This window comes from Harpia harpyja, chromosome Z (assembly GCF_026419915.1).
Source record: "Harpia harpyja isolate bHarHar1 chromosome Z, bHarHar1 primary haplotype, whole genome shotgun sequence".
Lineage (NCBI taxonomy): Eukaryota > Metazoa > Chordata > Aves > Accipitriformes > Accipitridae > Harpia > Harpia harpyja.
Genome location: NC_068969.1, coordinates 75,121,497 through 75,138,723, shown reverse-complemented (window position 1 = coordinate 75,138,723; position 17,227 = coordinate 75,121,497). Strand labels below are relative to the sequence as shown.

Here is a 17,227-nt window from a genome sequence, read left to right as displayed (position 1 = left end):
CATATCTTCTTGCCCAGATTTGACATATAACATTTGGAAATACATAATTTCCAGAAATGTTGAAGGCCAGGAAAATGTAATCCATGTGATTTTTATTTCTTTCCTTCAAACAAATGAAAACATACAAAATAAGTATTTGGTTTGGAAACTTATAAAGACTAAATTTGGAGTTACTGTTTTAAGAACAGGAAATCAATTATGTATAATAGTTATTACACAGTGTTATTAGATACGTTAAGATGAATGGTTTCACACAGCATTTACTGGGTATGTTCTTTATTTTTGAATAATCATAAATTTAGCTACTGTTACTAGAATTTCATTAAATTCTGAAAAATATCTTTTGCCTCTTGCCTTCATTATTCTCTCCCTCTTTTGTATTTATTTGAGAATAAAAACATGAACAAAAAAAGAAAAACCATGGCAGGATGTAGAAGCAGGAAAGGGAGAGAAAAAGACTCTTTAGGTGAAACTTGCTTCTACAGAAGGAGTGGTCAGATAAGACTTCTTGAAAAATCTCCTTTCAGATGAAGAAGAAGGCTAAAAAAGCGTTGGTTGAATCAGATGCAGAAGAAGAAAACTACAAAGTTCCAGAATATAAAACAGTAATAAACATTTCCTCAAAAGACCAGCTGAACATTACACTATCCAAATGTGGGCTACAAATGCTGAGTAACTTGGGCACGGTAAGAAAGATTACTTAACTATGCAGTGTCAGAATTATTAAATGAATGTTTGCACAGATAGTCTTGATGAAGTCTTATTCAGTACATGTGTTTTGTATCTATACTTTGCTTTCTAGGCATTTGCTGAAGCTGCTAGTCAAACTTCAGACATCTTCAAAAAAGACCGAGCACCATTTGTAATAATAAATTCTTTAGGACTTCCCATCACTGTCTCGCCTAGTGATTCCTTTAGTGTCCTTAATGTTGAATGTGGAGCAAAAATATTTCATTTAAGAGATGGAGAGAATTTAAATATGGAATTTGTCAGAACAAAAAATGAGAGTGACCAGTTCACAGCAATGACAACTCTGAGTAGCAAGAGGTTTTACATTCAGATCTGTAAGTTCCAAAATTCATATGTCTTCTGTTTTTGTAAATACTACATGATGCATAATACTGCACCTTGTACAGGTCAGTAAGTGTTGGAGGACTACATAACATGAAAGGAGTGTTTCTTTGGATTCGAGATGCGTGGCAGTATTTGAAATCCTGCTTTCTTCTTTGCAGCTGCAAGTTACATGTATCATGCTTGTTAATTTTTGTAGCATGAATTTTCTAATATGATATATTATTTGGGTAACTAATTTTTATTTCATAATTTTACTGCAATCAAATATTTTTGTTTGTATTCACATGTTAATGCAGAATTAAGCCTCCCAAAATAATTTTTTTCTTGTAGAATTGAGGCCTGTATGTATGTGTGTTCATAAAAGAAGTTATTCTAAATTATTTAAAACAATCTTCTCTTAAAAACATTCCCCTTTAAAGTAAAGCACAGTTAAAGCTAAAAGTAAAATTTAGCTCTTTTCTAATGGAGTATGTGTTAACAATTTAAGTTGATTTATTGCAACAATTGACAGTTTTTCAAAACGGTCTTGACCATATGATTTATTAGTTGAATTGTTTTCACAATATTTGTGAGCTGTACCTTGTTAATAAGCCATTACATCTTGTAAACATTTCTCTTTATTTGCAGTTGCAAACCCCATTTAATTATTTGAGTGATGGACTCACTCTTTTTCCTGTGGTGATAAAAGAATCTTTGCTGTTTCTTTAGTAACAGTGCAAGATTGGCATGTTAAAAGTGGTGATTGTACTTTTTCATCTGCTTTAATTTTTTTTTTTAATAGATTGAATGATACAGGAAATTCTATTGAATGCATATTTCTGTCTTTCAAATAATATTTTTATGCTCCTTTTGAGTCTTTTCTCATCTTGTAAATTCTAGGTCCACATAATCATTCTACTGTGGAAAAGATTCCATTGACAAAAGTGGGTCGATGTATTTACAGAGTGAGACACGAGGAATCAGGTGTTGAAAGGTCCATTGTCTGCCAGATTGATACTGTTGAAGGGAGCAAGATGATAACTATACGTTCTCCTATTCAGGTTATATTTCCATACGTTATAATTTTATTATTACTTTAATTTTTTAATGAATGAAAATGATCCTATAGTCTTTAAATAAACATTTTAAAAAAACATATTTTAAAAAATTATCTGAACAATTCATGTAACTTTGCTGTTGTTTATTATAAGGTAGTTTAAAAGAGATTTTCAAGAATAAAAAGATTTTTCAAAGTGGCAAAGACAGCAGGTGGGGTGGAGATAGAAATGGACCAGATTTTAGATCAGGGTCATTCATCAGTACTGTTTTCTAATGCTAGCTCTAATTTCAGTCTTGTTGAACTAAGTGCTTTGTGTGAATTGATCAAACCTCTCTTAACCTTACCTTGGTTCCGCAAAGTTATCCATCTATCGGATTATTTCTTTTTTTCATCCTGTACCATTAATACATGAATTTCAAATTTAGTACCAGGTCAGCTGAAGAGTGACCCCTTTGAGCATATATCTTTTTTGATTGAATAGTATTTCTGATAGACATTATATGGTTTACAAGTACAGGGATGGTCCAGATATTAGTGTTCAATAGTGATAATGTCCCTGTTACATTTCACTTGCTGCTTTTGCCCAGAGTGGTTTACGACTTGGCTAATAACCAGATTTACTGTTTTATTCTTCCCTAAACTAATTTTTTTTTTCCCCAGAGCTAATAATGCCATTAAATTAACCCCTGAAATAAATAAAATAATGTTTGCAAAGAACAAGAGAACTATACACGACCCAAATTATAATGGGTATTGATGGTTTAACCTTAAATAAGTATTTGACTTCCCTTGTGTTTTTTGCCATATGGATTTTGACCCACGCAGCCTTGTATGTGCTATATTTTTAGGAGAAAGTTCTTTGGAAAGTTATTATATAGTTCAGATTTACTTGTCTTTGGTTTTACAGAGATTTATGTTTCTCCTTGAAAAGAATTTTACAACTAATGTATTAATTTCATAATTAAAATATAACATTAATCTGCACAACCAAATCATTTAAGGAGATTTGCTGGTGTTAGAGACAGTTCTTTTGAAATACCTGACCTTGAATGGTAAATGGGTAAGATGAACAATGAGAGAGTTCTCACTCTGTGCTCTGTTAGGCTCAAAACACTTTATCTTTCCATTTTTTCCTAATGTATGTTGCTGGATTTTTATTTCACATAGATAAGGAACCATTTTTCAATCCCATTAAATATTTTTGAGGAAGGAAGATGTTTAGGGACTGCTTCACCAGAAAATGAATTCAACATACCATTGTCCTCTTACAGGTACTTCATTGCATTATTCTTTTATCATGGAATATGTTTATACATTGTTGATTATTGTATCCATACAATTATGCAGAAAAAAAATTTAATTGTTCTCTCTGCTACCTCATACTGCAATTAATACTGTGCTATCATTGCTGGGTAGGATCTTATCAGAGTGTCTAGTCTGAGTTAAACAGAATACTATTTGATTCTTGAATTGGAAGTCTTTTGAAATCCATTTTACTGAACAACTTAAATTAGCTAAGTTACTTTAAGGATCCAAGCCTGGCTACTTCTGGAACACAGTGATTGTTATCTGCACAGTACAGACTTTTTTTCTTAAAAAGGGCTTTTGATGTTTTGTGTTTCTGAAGTAAAAAATTGAAACTAATACACTTAAACTCTCTCTCAGATGTAGAAAAAGACTTGCAAACCTTATAAAGACTTGTCTTCCAGCATAGCTATGCTATTAGCACCTTCAAGCCAAGGTGCTTACCCACCAGCTTTCACCCACTTAAAACTGCAATGAGTTTGTACACACAGTTTAGCTGAACTGTCCCCAACTTTTAGACAGATAAGTTTGCTTTGATTATTCTTTATGATGACAGACTTTTTCCTTCTGTTTTCCCCTGAAAACTCTCCCCCTTTTTTTTTTTTAAGATGACAGCTGTGTATCTTTTCGTTAAATAAGTTACACTTTACTGTAGATAATGTAAGTTCATTATGTTTCTAACTATCTGTATTTTATTTAATGAAGTTTAGTGACATACTGATTCATTGCACAGATACATGGGTGAGTTCCACTAAGCAGGAAATGTTTACTAACAAAAATCTTCAGTGAAGGAGCAGCTGATTGGATTAAAGCAGTTGCCTTACAAAAGCCGTGTGTGTAAATGCATAAACTTGATGCTTTATGGGACTGGAAAGAAGGGCACTTTCTGCAGATCTGTCATAAGAGTGAATTGTTTATCCAGACCTTTTGCTTGGAACAGGAATATAGCAGCACTTTTAAGGGAATTCAGTAGCCTCTTCATAAGAATCTCCAACAGTCACTTCTTTGCAAGGGAAGTATGTGGAGGTATGGAACAAAAAACTCCAACTGGTATAATTCACTTAACTTTTGGGATCCAGACCACTTTTTGCTTCCCCCTTTAAGCAAGATAAAGGCAGGCAATGAATTACTGTCAGAAATCTTCCAAAATCCAAATAATCCTAGAATGTTAGTGTTGCATAGTACTTTTTCATAATTGAAAAAATCAAACTCATACTGAGTGTTTAAAAAAAGTTTTCATTTACAGATCCATACTAAGTTTGCAACCGCTAGCCAATGAAAATGGAGTGGATGGAGAATATGATATGTGTGAAGGAATTACATTTGACGAAATTATGAAAAATGTTGACAGTTTATTACAAAGGAAATGCCAGTCTGTGAGGTCAACTAACTACTCACTTATCATCAATATTGTTCCTGTAAAAGACATGTTGACGTCTTCATTATGTGCAGAAGATCAATGGGATTTTCCATATGTTGTTCATTTATGGCCTTCTGTTCTTCTCCGCAATCTGCTTCCTTATCAAATCGCTTACTCCGTAGAGGTAATTCTTTAATGTTTGTATTATTTGTGATGTTTCCCACCTATGGTATGAAAGCTGAGCAGCTAGTTGAAATATGTTTATAAATGGATATTAGAAGAAAGACTTCTGTTAAAGTATCTGTGAAGCAAGTTTACAGATCTTGTAAGGGCAAGTCTGTATGTATAGAAATGAAACAGTACCAGAATGTGAAAAGTGGTGGTATTAATCATTAGTAATAAGTCATACTTTAGATATATATGCAAAGTAAAACCTACACTGTGCACGTTTAGCCCTGTGAGAGAGTCACTTGCTGTTGCTCGAGTGCAGCTTAAGCCTAACTGCAGTGTAGTTTTTCCTGTGAATTATGACTGCCTCACGTGACATAAGTGGGTCAGCCTGCAGTAGCATTTTATGTGCTGTCATGATCACTGACTTGTAGCAGTAGCATGCTTTTAGTGACTTCTCACAGACCTGCCTTTTTGCCAGGTTTTGGTTTGAATTGCAGCCTAGTGCCAGACTTTATATTCTTTTCACATGAAATTAAACAGTTAGGTGCACTTTGACTGTTAATAGTCATTCATTCCAGGGCCAGATGAGAGCCAGTCTCAAGTAAAACACCTAAAACATGTACAGTGTGGACATCAGTTCCTCAACACTAAATGTTTCATTCTGTGGATCTACTACGGTTGTGTCCCACTGCTTACTGATGTAGACATAAGATAATAGAAATATAGATGGGAGACACTGAAACATTTTTTTTTCAGATGGTCTTAGTATTTAGTATTTGGACTCAAATAGTAGAATTGAATGATAAAATTTTGTTGCAAATGCACAATTACTAGAGCTAGAGACCGTGGCCTCTACCAAATGTATGGAAGGAACAGGATTTTTTCTGCATGTGTCTTATAAGTTTAAACTTAGTGAAAGAAATACTGAGTTGAGGAAATCTGTCACTTAAGCATGTTTATGTATTTGAATTTGGTGACAGATTTTTTTTTTTTGGTGTTAAATAAAGATGACAATGACAAGGGTTTTTCTGTAAAATGTTGTGTTAAGGTAGATGTTTAAGAATGTAACATAATTAAATAGCATAATAAGCATTTAAAAATTATGCCAAAATAATTTGTATGTATCTTAATTTTCACAGCTAGCTAGAAAAGAAAAGTTGATATGAATTTTGAGTGTGACTTATGCAAGTGTACACTGTTTGGATTTTTTTAAGGGAAATGGGAACAAGTATGACACTCTACAAGAAGGATGTTCAGCCCAGATTCATAATGCAGTCTTGGATCAAACAAAACTAGATTTACAGTTGCTTAACTATCTTGATCAAAATTGGAAAAGTGAGTACCATATAAAAAGCAATCTACCCGATATCAGCTTCACAACGTTTTACTGCATCACGGAGTTGGATAAGACTGAGCTGGATATTGCTGTCCATGTGACCTACACAACTGGGCAGATGGTTATAGCAATTCACAGTCCGTACTGGATGGTAAATAAAACTGGTCGAATGTTGCAATACAAAGCTGATGGTATTCACCGCAAGCATCCTCCGGATTACAAAAGGCCGCTCCTTTTTTCTTTCCAGCCCAAAAACTTCCTTCAGAATAACAAGGTATTATATCTTGTAAAACCTGACAGCTCCACACTCCCCAGTGTTGTTGTATGAAAGTATTTTTTACACTTAGAAAGTTACCTACACTACACTATGCTCTGAAAAGGGCATGCAACCTACAATATCTCTGTCTAAAGACAATATTTTAAAGAAGTGTAGTGTCAGATATGCTTGAGGTGGGAAATTTACATTATCAAAGGTGTTTTTAAGAAAGAGATCTTTGAGAGGAATAAAATTCACTGAGAAATGTTTCCTAAATGAAAGAATTTCCTTTATCCCATTTAAACTGCATCAATAAAGGTCTTTATTTTAAGTAAGACCTAGAAGTTTTGTAAAAAATGTAAACTGTGGTACTTGAAAAATAGATGCTACTTGAAAAATGAATGGTTGCAGTGCTGGTTGGTAGGTTGTATCTGAACTTGTAGTAAGCTAAGGTTAAGATGCAGTTTACCATTTGAGTCTGCCATGTGAGTTTTTTAATGCTGAATATTACTGATGGATGAATGATATGAGAGAGATCACAAGACTGTGTTGATTTGCCTTTGAGATGTTAATTGTGATAAGTTTTGGAAAGGATCCTTGTGTGGTTGCTTCCTCTGGAGTATCTTACACTTATAATGCTTATTCCACATAGCTTATAACTAAGGGTGGTAGAAAATATCTTTGTGAGAAGATACTGGCAATTGTTGTGTCTTGACTTTTTAATAGACAAACCAGCATTTCCAGTATGCACTTGGATTTATATATATGCATACTCTATATATGATTTAAATGTTGTCAGTGTCTGTAAATTGAAAGTTAATTTAGGGTGCTTCTTCACAGGTGCAACTTATGGTAACTGATAGTGAACTGTCTGATCCATTTTCACTGGACACAGTTGGAAGTCATGGTTCTGTGAAATGCAAGAGTCATAAAAAGGAGTATCAAGTGAGTTAAAATTATCTTTCAAATTCATTACTTTCAGGAGATATAAATGAGGTAAGAAAAGAACAACATACTTCTAACAATGTCTTTCTATTCACAGGTCGGTGTCACCATAAACAACAGCAGCTTTAATATTACTAGAATTGTAACTTTCACTCCATTTTTTATGATCTCAAATAGAAGCAAATACACTTTGGAAGTAGCTGAAGAAGGCAAGGAGAAGTGGATTCCTATTGTTTTGCAACAGGTAAACTTATAAAGGAAGCTGTTCTGAGTCATTTCTCTAAGGGGAAAAAAAAAAACCCCAAACGGTTTGAACACTCACTGATGGAAAATATGAGCCACGCGTAGTGTTCAGTGACAGTGTCTGAATATATTGTGCTTGCGTCCTGTTACCTTTTCTCAGTGTTGCTTTAGGACTTATTGTGAAGCTGGTTTACATTGTAATTGGAATGTTTTCTCTGTTACCTGCATCATAAATAGACCTGTACGTTACTATATTATCTCTCTCTGCAGTGGCGCTGAAACTTCTGTTCAGTTTTTGCAGTGGAGTCTGACAGAGTGTTTTGGCTGAGATGGTACATGTCACGCCACTGTCATATAGGAAGAATATCCCTCATGTGGATCAGTTCAGATAGCTCCAAACTGTTCTTCTGAGACTAGTCTCACAGCTGTTTTTTAGTGCTTAATGAATGCATCATTTCTAGGGAGGGATCGCTGGCCCCCAGGGCAAGCGGTGTGGAAATGGCTTTTGGGCTTTTGTCTATGCTGCAGAGGTCCAGACTGTTGCAGATTGGGTGTGCAGCTTGGCTGTTTGCACTACAGTATCCCTCAATTACATTTTGTATGTGTTTTGAGGCCATCATGCCTTCCTTCAGGACATGTAGGAAAAGAAATGTCTGTTTGGGGTAGTGTTGGATGTCTGTGAAAGCTGAAAGTGATCCATACTGCCTTCTGGGAAGAGTGAAATCTCCTTCCTTCCCTTCCAATGAGTCTTGAAAAGAGCATATCGAAACCAGACAGAGTTTAGCCTAACAAATAGTGCAGTTGGAGGTCCTCTTGCTTTTCTTTAGCGTTGTAGATACTCCAAATGGTTACCAAAAATGCTTGCAAACTAAAATACCAAAGTTAAAAGAATATTTTAAATCAGATTTGTAACCAGATCTTTTTGTTACATTTTTGGTACCTCCCACACATGCACCTTAAGTGAGCATTTTATCTTTAATGATTATGGAAGAGAAATACCATTTAAATATCATTGTTTCAATTTCTGGAATTGATACTACTTTGCGTGCTTCTTCTTGTCATTGTTCCATTGTGATGTTTGTTAAGTGTATACAATGATGTTTAGATCTTTAAGCGTTTAGGTCAGTTCAGCTTCCCATAATGTTTATCATTGTTTTCAAAAATGTTTCTTTGCTTTTACTCAAGAATAGGCTATTTGCCATAAGCCTACACATTTGTTCTATTTCCTAATATTCTTATGTTCCTCTGCACCAAACTTTTGTTTGACTCTGCATGGTTTTTGGGTTCCTTACATGCATGATTCCTCATTTACTTTGTTGATAAAGCTCTGAAATGACAAAGGTTCATGTGTAGTGGCATGGGCTACTTCATATCTGACTTTTTACTCTGAGAAAATATAGTCAGATTTTATTACTTCTTGGTGTCTTGTGGTTTATATTTGATATAGAGTTGTTATTAGAATAAATTGAATTATTTTACAGGAACTTTTGAAATTTTCTGCAAAAACTATTTAAAGGTAATAGTTTTGAAGGTTCAAACACATTGCCACATATATAATCTGTGGTTTTCCTGTGTTGGCTGTTTTACTGATATGCTTACAGAATTTTCTAGCTTGTCCCGCAAGTGTCATCGTTTCTCAGGTGTTTCATAATTGTATTAATTGATCTTAGTCTCCTTTCTGTTATCAAGTATCAAAGGAGGACTTTGTAGATTTTAAAGGATCACTCCTAATATTTTTTGAAAGATTAGATATGGCAGTTTATCAAATGGAGTAATAGAGATCAATGGAGGAATCTGTATCCCCTCCTAAATTATTCCAAACTTCACTCCCAAAATTGCTTGCCTTTCCACATTGTGTCGATATGTTACCTTTTGATAAGCAGTCTCTCAAAATCTGTGATGTGATAGTTAAGTCTGCCAAGGTTGTTCATTTGTAACCCAGTTGCTCAATCCAGTATGTTTCTTACCTCTTCTAAAGCTAGGTAGAGTCCAGCCACTATTGGTCTATCTTTGGGCATCCAGGACAGATTTCCAGGAACAAGTTCCCATCTGATCCTGTTCTTGAGATGCAGAACTCTACTATCCAGCTAACCTAGATTTTTTTTTTTTTTAATTAATGCCTGTGATTTTGAGTACTTCTCACTTTACTCTTTTACATTAGGTTGATCTTCAAAAAAACAAGCTTGTTGAAATGTTAATTCATATCTCAGCTTGCTCTCCTCTCCCCCCATTCTATTTTTGTCATTTTAAGTTGAGTCCTTCCTGCTTTCTCTTTTTTATCCACTCTTCTTTCTTAGTGACAGATAGGTTGTCTTCTAAGGGACAAAAGCAATCCTTGTGTAGAACCCATCTCCTCTTGGACATGTTTCCTGTCTGGAAAGCAGTCAATCTATCAGAAACTTTAATTACTATTTTTAGAAAAATCCGTTATTCTTCAAAAGTTGTAATAGAAGTTGTTGGACAATGATTAGTATGAAATGGCTTGCCAAGGACAGTCCTTCGAGCAGAAGACAGTTGACCAACATAGAGAGAGAAAGAAAGAAAGAAAATATTGCTGAAGACTGTACATGAGACCACTGCTAAACATAAATTAAAGATGCTATTATGAAATGGAGATTGTTGTATAAATATAATACCTAGTGAAGCACTTAGCAAGTGTTTGGCAAAACATTTGGCAACAGCATCATTCTGTGACACTTTCTGTGGCTAAAGACTATTGCAAAAATTTATTTTTCACTTCTCTGTGGTTGATTCTGTAACTTCTTGTTTAGCCAATCCTTTTTACTTATGTTGGTTTTGATTTTAAACTTTCATTTACTGTTGACTGATTCTCCTTGAATTTCCTTTGAGGTCTCTTAATTTCCATGTTGAGATTTACTTGCTATGTTTTATGCTAGTTTACAACACAATTTAAATTTTCTTTGTCTGTAGGATACGTGTTGATGTAGATAACACCTTCAATCTTTCTGTTTAACTATATTTTTTTCCTTTGTCTTCCTGCTTCCTGTGGTGTGAGAAACAATGGGAAAGGGAACTTAGTGGCATGGTAAGTTGGTGAACTAGTCTTTCACCATTGAAGATTTAATTCTAGGATTCAGATGCAATTAAATATAAACATCTCATTTCTTAACCTATGTTTGAGAATGATGCTTCTGAAGTTTTGGATGTTACAGGTGAACAGTTTGAAATACAGGAAAACTGGTCTATCTAGACAGACTTTGGCTCTTGCTGGTTGAGAGTTATTGTTAATAATAGCTTGTTCCTGTGGCAGGACTCTTTTAATTAGTTGGAAACTTTTCATTAGTTACAATTAAAACTTTTGTCTTCCCTGCCTCCTTGTCTTACCCATTTGGTGTGTAAACTATTGAAGAGAGATTGTCTATGGGATTTTTAAACCCAGAATTGCTGTGATTTCAACTGTGGATGTGAATAGCAGAACATGCTCTCTGATTTAGCTGCCTAATGCTGCGTATTTTATTTATGTATGTTTTATACCCACGTATATATGTGTGTGTATATGTATGTGTATATGTATTTTTATGGATATATATAAAGTATTTCAAAAGAACATCTAATATGCTGATGTCCTGCATACGCAAGTTACTATGGGGAGTGTATTTATGCTAATAGCCCTTTTTGTCATTGTCACTATAAGATTGATCTGTAATTTTTTGCCAACTTCTCTGGCAAAAGGTCTGTTAATGGAAGAACAGTTATGTCAATTGATCTTTTTAAAATTTTTTTTTTGTAACAACTTGGCCATTTCAGTGTTGTAGCCACGCTCAGCTTTATACTCTGGATTTCGTATACATTATCCATTTTAAATCTACTTGTTCATGTGAATATGAAGTCCTACTGTTTTCACTTTTAGCTCCTTAACTCCTCAGTTTTTTCACTGTAGTCTGAATTATTTCTGACTTGCTTTCATTTTATTGTGTTCAGGTAGGTAAGCACTTTTAGTTTTTTTAATGGAGTTTCTGATCCAACTCATTACGCTTTTGGGTAGAATTTTAGTAGATGAACTTTGGGCTGAAATGAATGCCATTTAACATCTAGTTTGTTTTCTCACTTACTTTAAAATATCTGATTTTTTTTTTCTAGTGCATTCCTTTTTGGCCTGAAAATGATGCCAACAAACTGCTTGTTAGAGTTGAAAACTCTGACCTCCCCCCAAAGAAGATAAATTTTGATAAGCAAGAAAACTGTCTCCTACTGCATTTAGACAACAAGGTAAATGGTTGCCTTCGGAAATTGGGTAAACCAACATAAATAACTGTTTAATTTTAATTCTCAAAACTTTCTGTCTTCCCATACAATCAAGTATTGCAAAACCTTAGCTGGGGGAAAAGATTATGTATATGCAAGTATATTATTCTCATTCTCGTGCTCTCTCTTTCCTGTGTGTGTACACACAGATGTAAGTAGGTGTTTTGTTTTAAGCGCTTCTCTGGGAGGCAGGTCTATAGAAGTTGAAACAGAGATTATTTTGCTAGTGTTGTCTAGCTGAAGCTGAGAGGTATTTACATTAGTTCTAAAATAACACTGTTACTTTTCAAAGTAACTTTGACACCTCTAAATTTACTTCTATGTTGCATATAGTCTCATCTAGTAGTAGTTTTAAAATATATGAGTGTTTTTAATAGTAGAATGTTTTGGAGGGCATTAATGCATATGACTGGTTCAAGGAAGATTCCTCTACCACCAGCCTAAATTTTGACAGTACGGAACTTACTTCTCCATAGTTTTGATTATTAAGTGCAATGCCTGTTACCTAGTAGTTAGATCAGGGAAATATTTTAAAGACATGTTAAAACAGGTTGGTTGGTTGACTATTTGGCGGTTTTATCTGATGAGAGTAGAAGTTTTCCAAAATATGTAAACTACATTTGCTTTACTAGAAATTAATTCCATTGTTATTTACTTCATAATTTTAATATCTGATAGCTTGGAGGAATTACAGTGGATGTTAACCTGACTGAACATTCTACAGTGATTACTTTTTCTAATTACCATGATGGTGCAGCTCCATTTCTCTTGATAAACCATACTAAAGAAGAAATTATTGAGTATGGACAAAGGTATGTAAGAAGAGTTTTAGTGTGGATGTCTGCATGGAGACACGTGAACTGTTATTTCACGTATTGTAAACGTGCCTATTTCTTAAGAAGCCTATTTTTAAGACATGGCTGTCTAATTTTTGTCAGAGCACCCCAAAATGTCTTGTTTTATAAATCAAAGAGAATGAATTTTTACCAGTGCAGTGTTATATAGTGCTAGGTGCCTGTTTCTACAAGTAAAGAAGCTGTTTTGTGAGCTAAAGAAGGTTTCTGGTCTCTTTTTATATGAATTTTATGGCCTTGCCCTCTACATTCCTTTACATTCCTGGTGGGGGAAAAGGATATGCTTGGCTTTTCTGAAACTGTGCAGGTGCTGACTGTGCAGAATAAGTAACAAATTAATTGTAAGTGTAATTAGATTTGAGACTTTTACTGTCCTATCATATTTAGTTGAGATTTAGCTGAAAGAATGGGTTAAAAAGTTAGGAGAGATGAGGGAATGGACTGAAAAATGGATAGGTATTTACATAAATTTTTGTCAAGCCAGACCAAAACTAAGATTATTTTAACAAATATGAATTATCTGCAATCAGTGAAAATTTGGTTATGCACCTGCATGCAGCGGTACTGGTTCTGTTCTCGAGATGGAATGTCTTTATAATGCTGTGCTACTGTATGCAGATACTGTGCAGTGCTGAGAAGTGTAAGCATATCTACAGCATTCTTAACCTGTTTCTTTTAAAAAACCGAACAGCCTCTACCATGTTTTCCTTTTTGTCAGTCAGAGCAGTGTTGTTTAAAGATTTTTACTTGAAAAGTGGAAGAGCTGCTAGTCAAATTAAGCTTGCAGCTATATGTTCCTGTTTGAAGAATATATTAAATTGTTTGCTTTGGTTTTCATCTGTAAAGATTAGTAATTTTGATCTTTTTAGCTGGCTTTTGGGCATCCCTACTGTAAATTTAATAAATATATATGTAACTTTTGTAATGAACTATGGAGAATAGACTAGAATAGAATGTTTCAGTTGGAAGGGACCTACAATGATCATCTACTCCAACTGGCTGACCAAAAGTTAAAACATGTTATTAAGGGCATTGTCCAAATGTCTCTTAAACACTGACAAGCATGAGGCATCGACCACCTCTCTAAGAAGCCTGTTCCAGTGTTTGACCACCCCCTCAGTAAATGCTTCCTAATGTCCGGTCCAAACCTCCCCTGGCCCAGCTTTGAACCATTCCCACTCGTCCTATCACTGGATCCCAGTGAGAAGAGATCAGCGCATCCCTCTCCACTTCCCCTTCTGGGATAGGCTCCTTTCAGAGAGCTGTAGAAGACAAGTCTTCCAGTTTTTAACTGTGTGTGAGGAGGAATGGAGTTTAAAATCTTTGTCTGAAAAGATCCACTGTATCCAGATACTAAACACTGCACTTTTTTCCCTTCAGCAAATCATATAAGGGAAACCTTTCCTAAACAACGGATTTTGCACATGCATTTCTTCTCTTGAAATATTAGTGTTAGGCAGCACAAATCCTGTATTTTCCTTTCAGCTTTTAAGGCCCACTGTCTGGTTTTTCTTTTTCTCTATTTAATGTTTCCCTGTTAACTACAAGTGGGGAAGAAAATGAGTATTTAAAATCTACTGCGTATACTTTGTTTCTAAAGTCTGCATATGTATTTTGAAGTGTGCTGAGAATGGTTTTGTGCATGTTTTTTTCATGCACAATGTTTTAAGTTTTCATTTCATTATTTGAAAAAATAACTGAGGTGTTCTTGTTGAAATGCTAGAATGCAAAAGTCATTGACACAAAATATTCATTGACATTTTAATTTAATATTACCTTGTTGTAGCTCCCTCAGTGAATTGGAAGACTGTCTTCAGCCAAATAAGGCAGTACTGTATACTTGGGCAGACCCAGCAGGATCTAGAAAATTGAAGTGGAAATGTGGAAATAGAACTGAGGAAATTACCCCAAAAGAGGTATGTTTATTATCTAAATCTCCTTTTAATGCTGTCTAACTTATTATCCTGTTCATCAGTGTATGTATGAAATTCCATATGTAATGAGTATGATCGGCAATCTCATATGAGGTTCAAACACACAACAGTAACAACTGTGTTTGCTGGAGCTTGTGCCAATAAGCATTGTCTTCAGTTCAAAAGCATGTGTGTGTGAAGGAGACTGCTGTAAAACTTCATAATTAAAAATTTTATTGTTTTCCTGTACCTTTAAAAAATGTCTTTTATTGTTATTTGTGTTGCTAAGACTTTTATATTTGCTTCTGGAGTAGAATGATGAATACGGTTGTAAAAACTTTTCCTTTCTTGTTTGTAGGACAAAATGGAAATCCTCAGCCTGGATTGTAGAAAAGCAGTATATTTAGTGTCATTTTTTGAAGGTTTGCAGCGTATTGTCCTGATCACTGAAGATGAGAATGTATTTAAGTTGACATATGAAAGTGTAAAAGCAGAACTAGCAGAACAAGAAATTGTTCTGTCTTTGCAAGATGTTGGAATTTCATTGGTTAATAATTATACAAAGCAAGAGGTGTCCTACATTGGAATTACAAGGTAACTTGTTTTGTGTGCAACAGTCTAAAATGTTTAACTTCAGGTATTTTCACTCACTGAATTTCATTTTGGGGTGCGATGGAAGAGGAAAAAGAGGTCTGGGTAAGAGTATTTAGAATGAAATCATATTCTCCTGTTGTAAAGAGAAATGTTTTCACTGTGTTTTATATTAATGCATATGCTTTCTGTATTTGGATGTATGTTTTTTTGTAACACATAATTGTAACTCTGTGTGGCAAACTTCCCAAGACATTGAACAGAAGTATTTCCTGTCTGTGTAGTTTGGGGAGTGATAATAGTGTTTTAATGAGTAAGGTCTGTGGGTGGTTTGTGCCAGTGAATTTTTCTGTCTTCATTACAGAAACAAACTGCTGAATACTGTGTTGAAAATTTTGATGCAGTAGCAGCTTGTAGTTCTTTTTAGTTTTGATTGACAAATTATGGTGACTTTAGGTTTCCTACTACAACATTGCAGAGGGAAACAGAAAAGAAACTATGTAATGGTTAAGAAATGTGTGCTAACATATATTCAAACAGGGGCTTTTTAGAATGCTCAAGAGACACTTGTGTATCATTGCCATAATCCACACACTCCTGTATATTCCTAGCCATAAGGTTGCTAGAGTGAGGGTTTTTTCTCCTGATTAATTCTTTGTATAGCACTGCAAAATAAACAAGCAAAAACTTAGTATACACATATACTTCACGTATTCACATCTATCATTCACAAAGATAATCCCAATCCTTGCCCTCACCTGAGAAACTGAGATCTGATAACTATCTAGACAGTGGAAACGCTCCATTAAAAGTGGCAGCTAATTGCCTAGATTCAAAGTAGAGTTGAGATTTTACTGAATCGGTGTTTTCTGGAAGCAGTCATCCATAGTCAGTAGTTTAACAGTACTTACAGTTGGTATTGTTTTCTTGTTAAACCCTGAGTGGATGTCAAACTCCTGCAAGCTTTTCTAAGGATAAGAGCATATTCCTTGGGTATGGTGAAGAAAACCCTATTATTCAGAATGTTCCCATTTGTGAACATCTTGTTATAAAAAGAACCGAAAAGGCAGTTTGTATCTAACTTGATGCAGAAACAAGTTTCACCACACGGGTTCTGGGATCACAGCCCATGGAAGGGGGCGTAGGGAAGGGTGGGCGGAGAGGAAAAAAAAGGGAAAACTCCCAGCAATTTCAAGGTAGCACTCTATTTTGTAGCTGTTGTTTTGCCCTTTAGCTCACCTTTTCTTAGGTGGGTCTGCCATTGATGTATCTGAATGCAGACATAGATATAGCTAAAAGGGATTTGTCGTGGTTTAACCCGAGCCAGCAGCTAAGCACCACGCAGCTGCTCACTCACTCCGCCCCCGCCCCCCCCCCCCCCAGTGGGATGGGGGAGAAAATTGGGAAAAGAAGTGAAACTCGTGGGTTGAGATAAGAACAGTTTAATAGAACAGAAAAGAAGAAACTAATAATGATAATGATAACACTAATAAAATGACAACAGCAATAATAAAAGGATTGGAATGTATAATTGATGCACAGTGCAATTGCTCACCACCTGCTGATCGACACCCAGCTAGTCCCTGAGCAGCGATCCCCCCACCCCCCCAGTTCCTATACTAGATGTGATGTCACATGGTATGGAATACCCTGTTGGCCAGTTTGGGTCAGGTGCCCTGGCTGTGTCCTGTGCCAACTTCTTGTGCCCCTCCAGCTTTCTCGCTGGCTGGGCTTGAGAAGCTGAAAAATCCTTGACATTAGTCTAAACACTACTTAGCAACAGCTGAAAACATCAGTGTTATCAGCATTCTTCGCATACTGAACTCAAAACACAGCACCATACCAGCTACTAGGAAGACAATTAACTCTATCCC

General features: G+C 35.2%; 1 protein-coding gene across 9 annotated transcripts in view; it reads left to right on the top strand.

The window, feature by feature from the left end:
* VPS13A (vacuolar protein sorting 13 homolog A) overlaps window positions 1-17,227 on the top strand; it is a 108,825-nt gene that overhangs the window by 61,112 nt on the left and 30,486 nt on the right. For 6 of the 9 annotated variants that reach the window (XR_008233326.1, XR_008233327.1, XM_052775609.1 and 3 more), the window contains 13 exons: window positions 528-686; window positions 803-1,064; window positions 1,954-2,114; window positions 3,281-3,384; window positions 4,665-4,962; window positions 6,164-6,559; window positions 7,382-7,486; window positions 7,584-7,730; window positions 10,737-10,775; window positions 11,831-11,959; window positions 12,674-12,807; window positions 14,636-14,765; window positions 15,121-15,356. Coding sequence is in view for 7 of the 9 variants with exons in the window: in XM_052775609.1 (XP_052631569.1) it covers window positions 528-686; window positions 803-1,064; window positions 1,954-2,114; window positions 3,281-3,384; window positions 4,665-4,962; window positions 6,164-6,559; window positions 7,382-7,486; window positions 7,584-7,730; window positions 10,737-10,775; window positions 11,831-11,959; window positions 12,674-12,807; window positions 14,636-14,765; window positions 15,121-15,356 (2,300 nt within the window). In the remaining 2 variants the exon portion in view is untranslated. The remainder of the gene's footprint in view (window positions 1-527; window positions 687-802; window positions 1,065-1,953; window positions 2,115-3,280; window positions 3,385-4,664; window positions 4,963-6,163; window positions 6,560-7,381; window positions 7,487-7,583; window positions 7,731-10,736; window positions 10,776-11,830; window positions 11,960-12,673; window positions 12,808-14,635; window positions 14,766-15,120; window positions 15,357-17,227) is intronic. The other 3 variants (XM_052775612.1, XM_052775615.1, XM_052775610.1) reach the window with 2 other exon arrangements.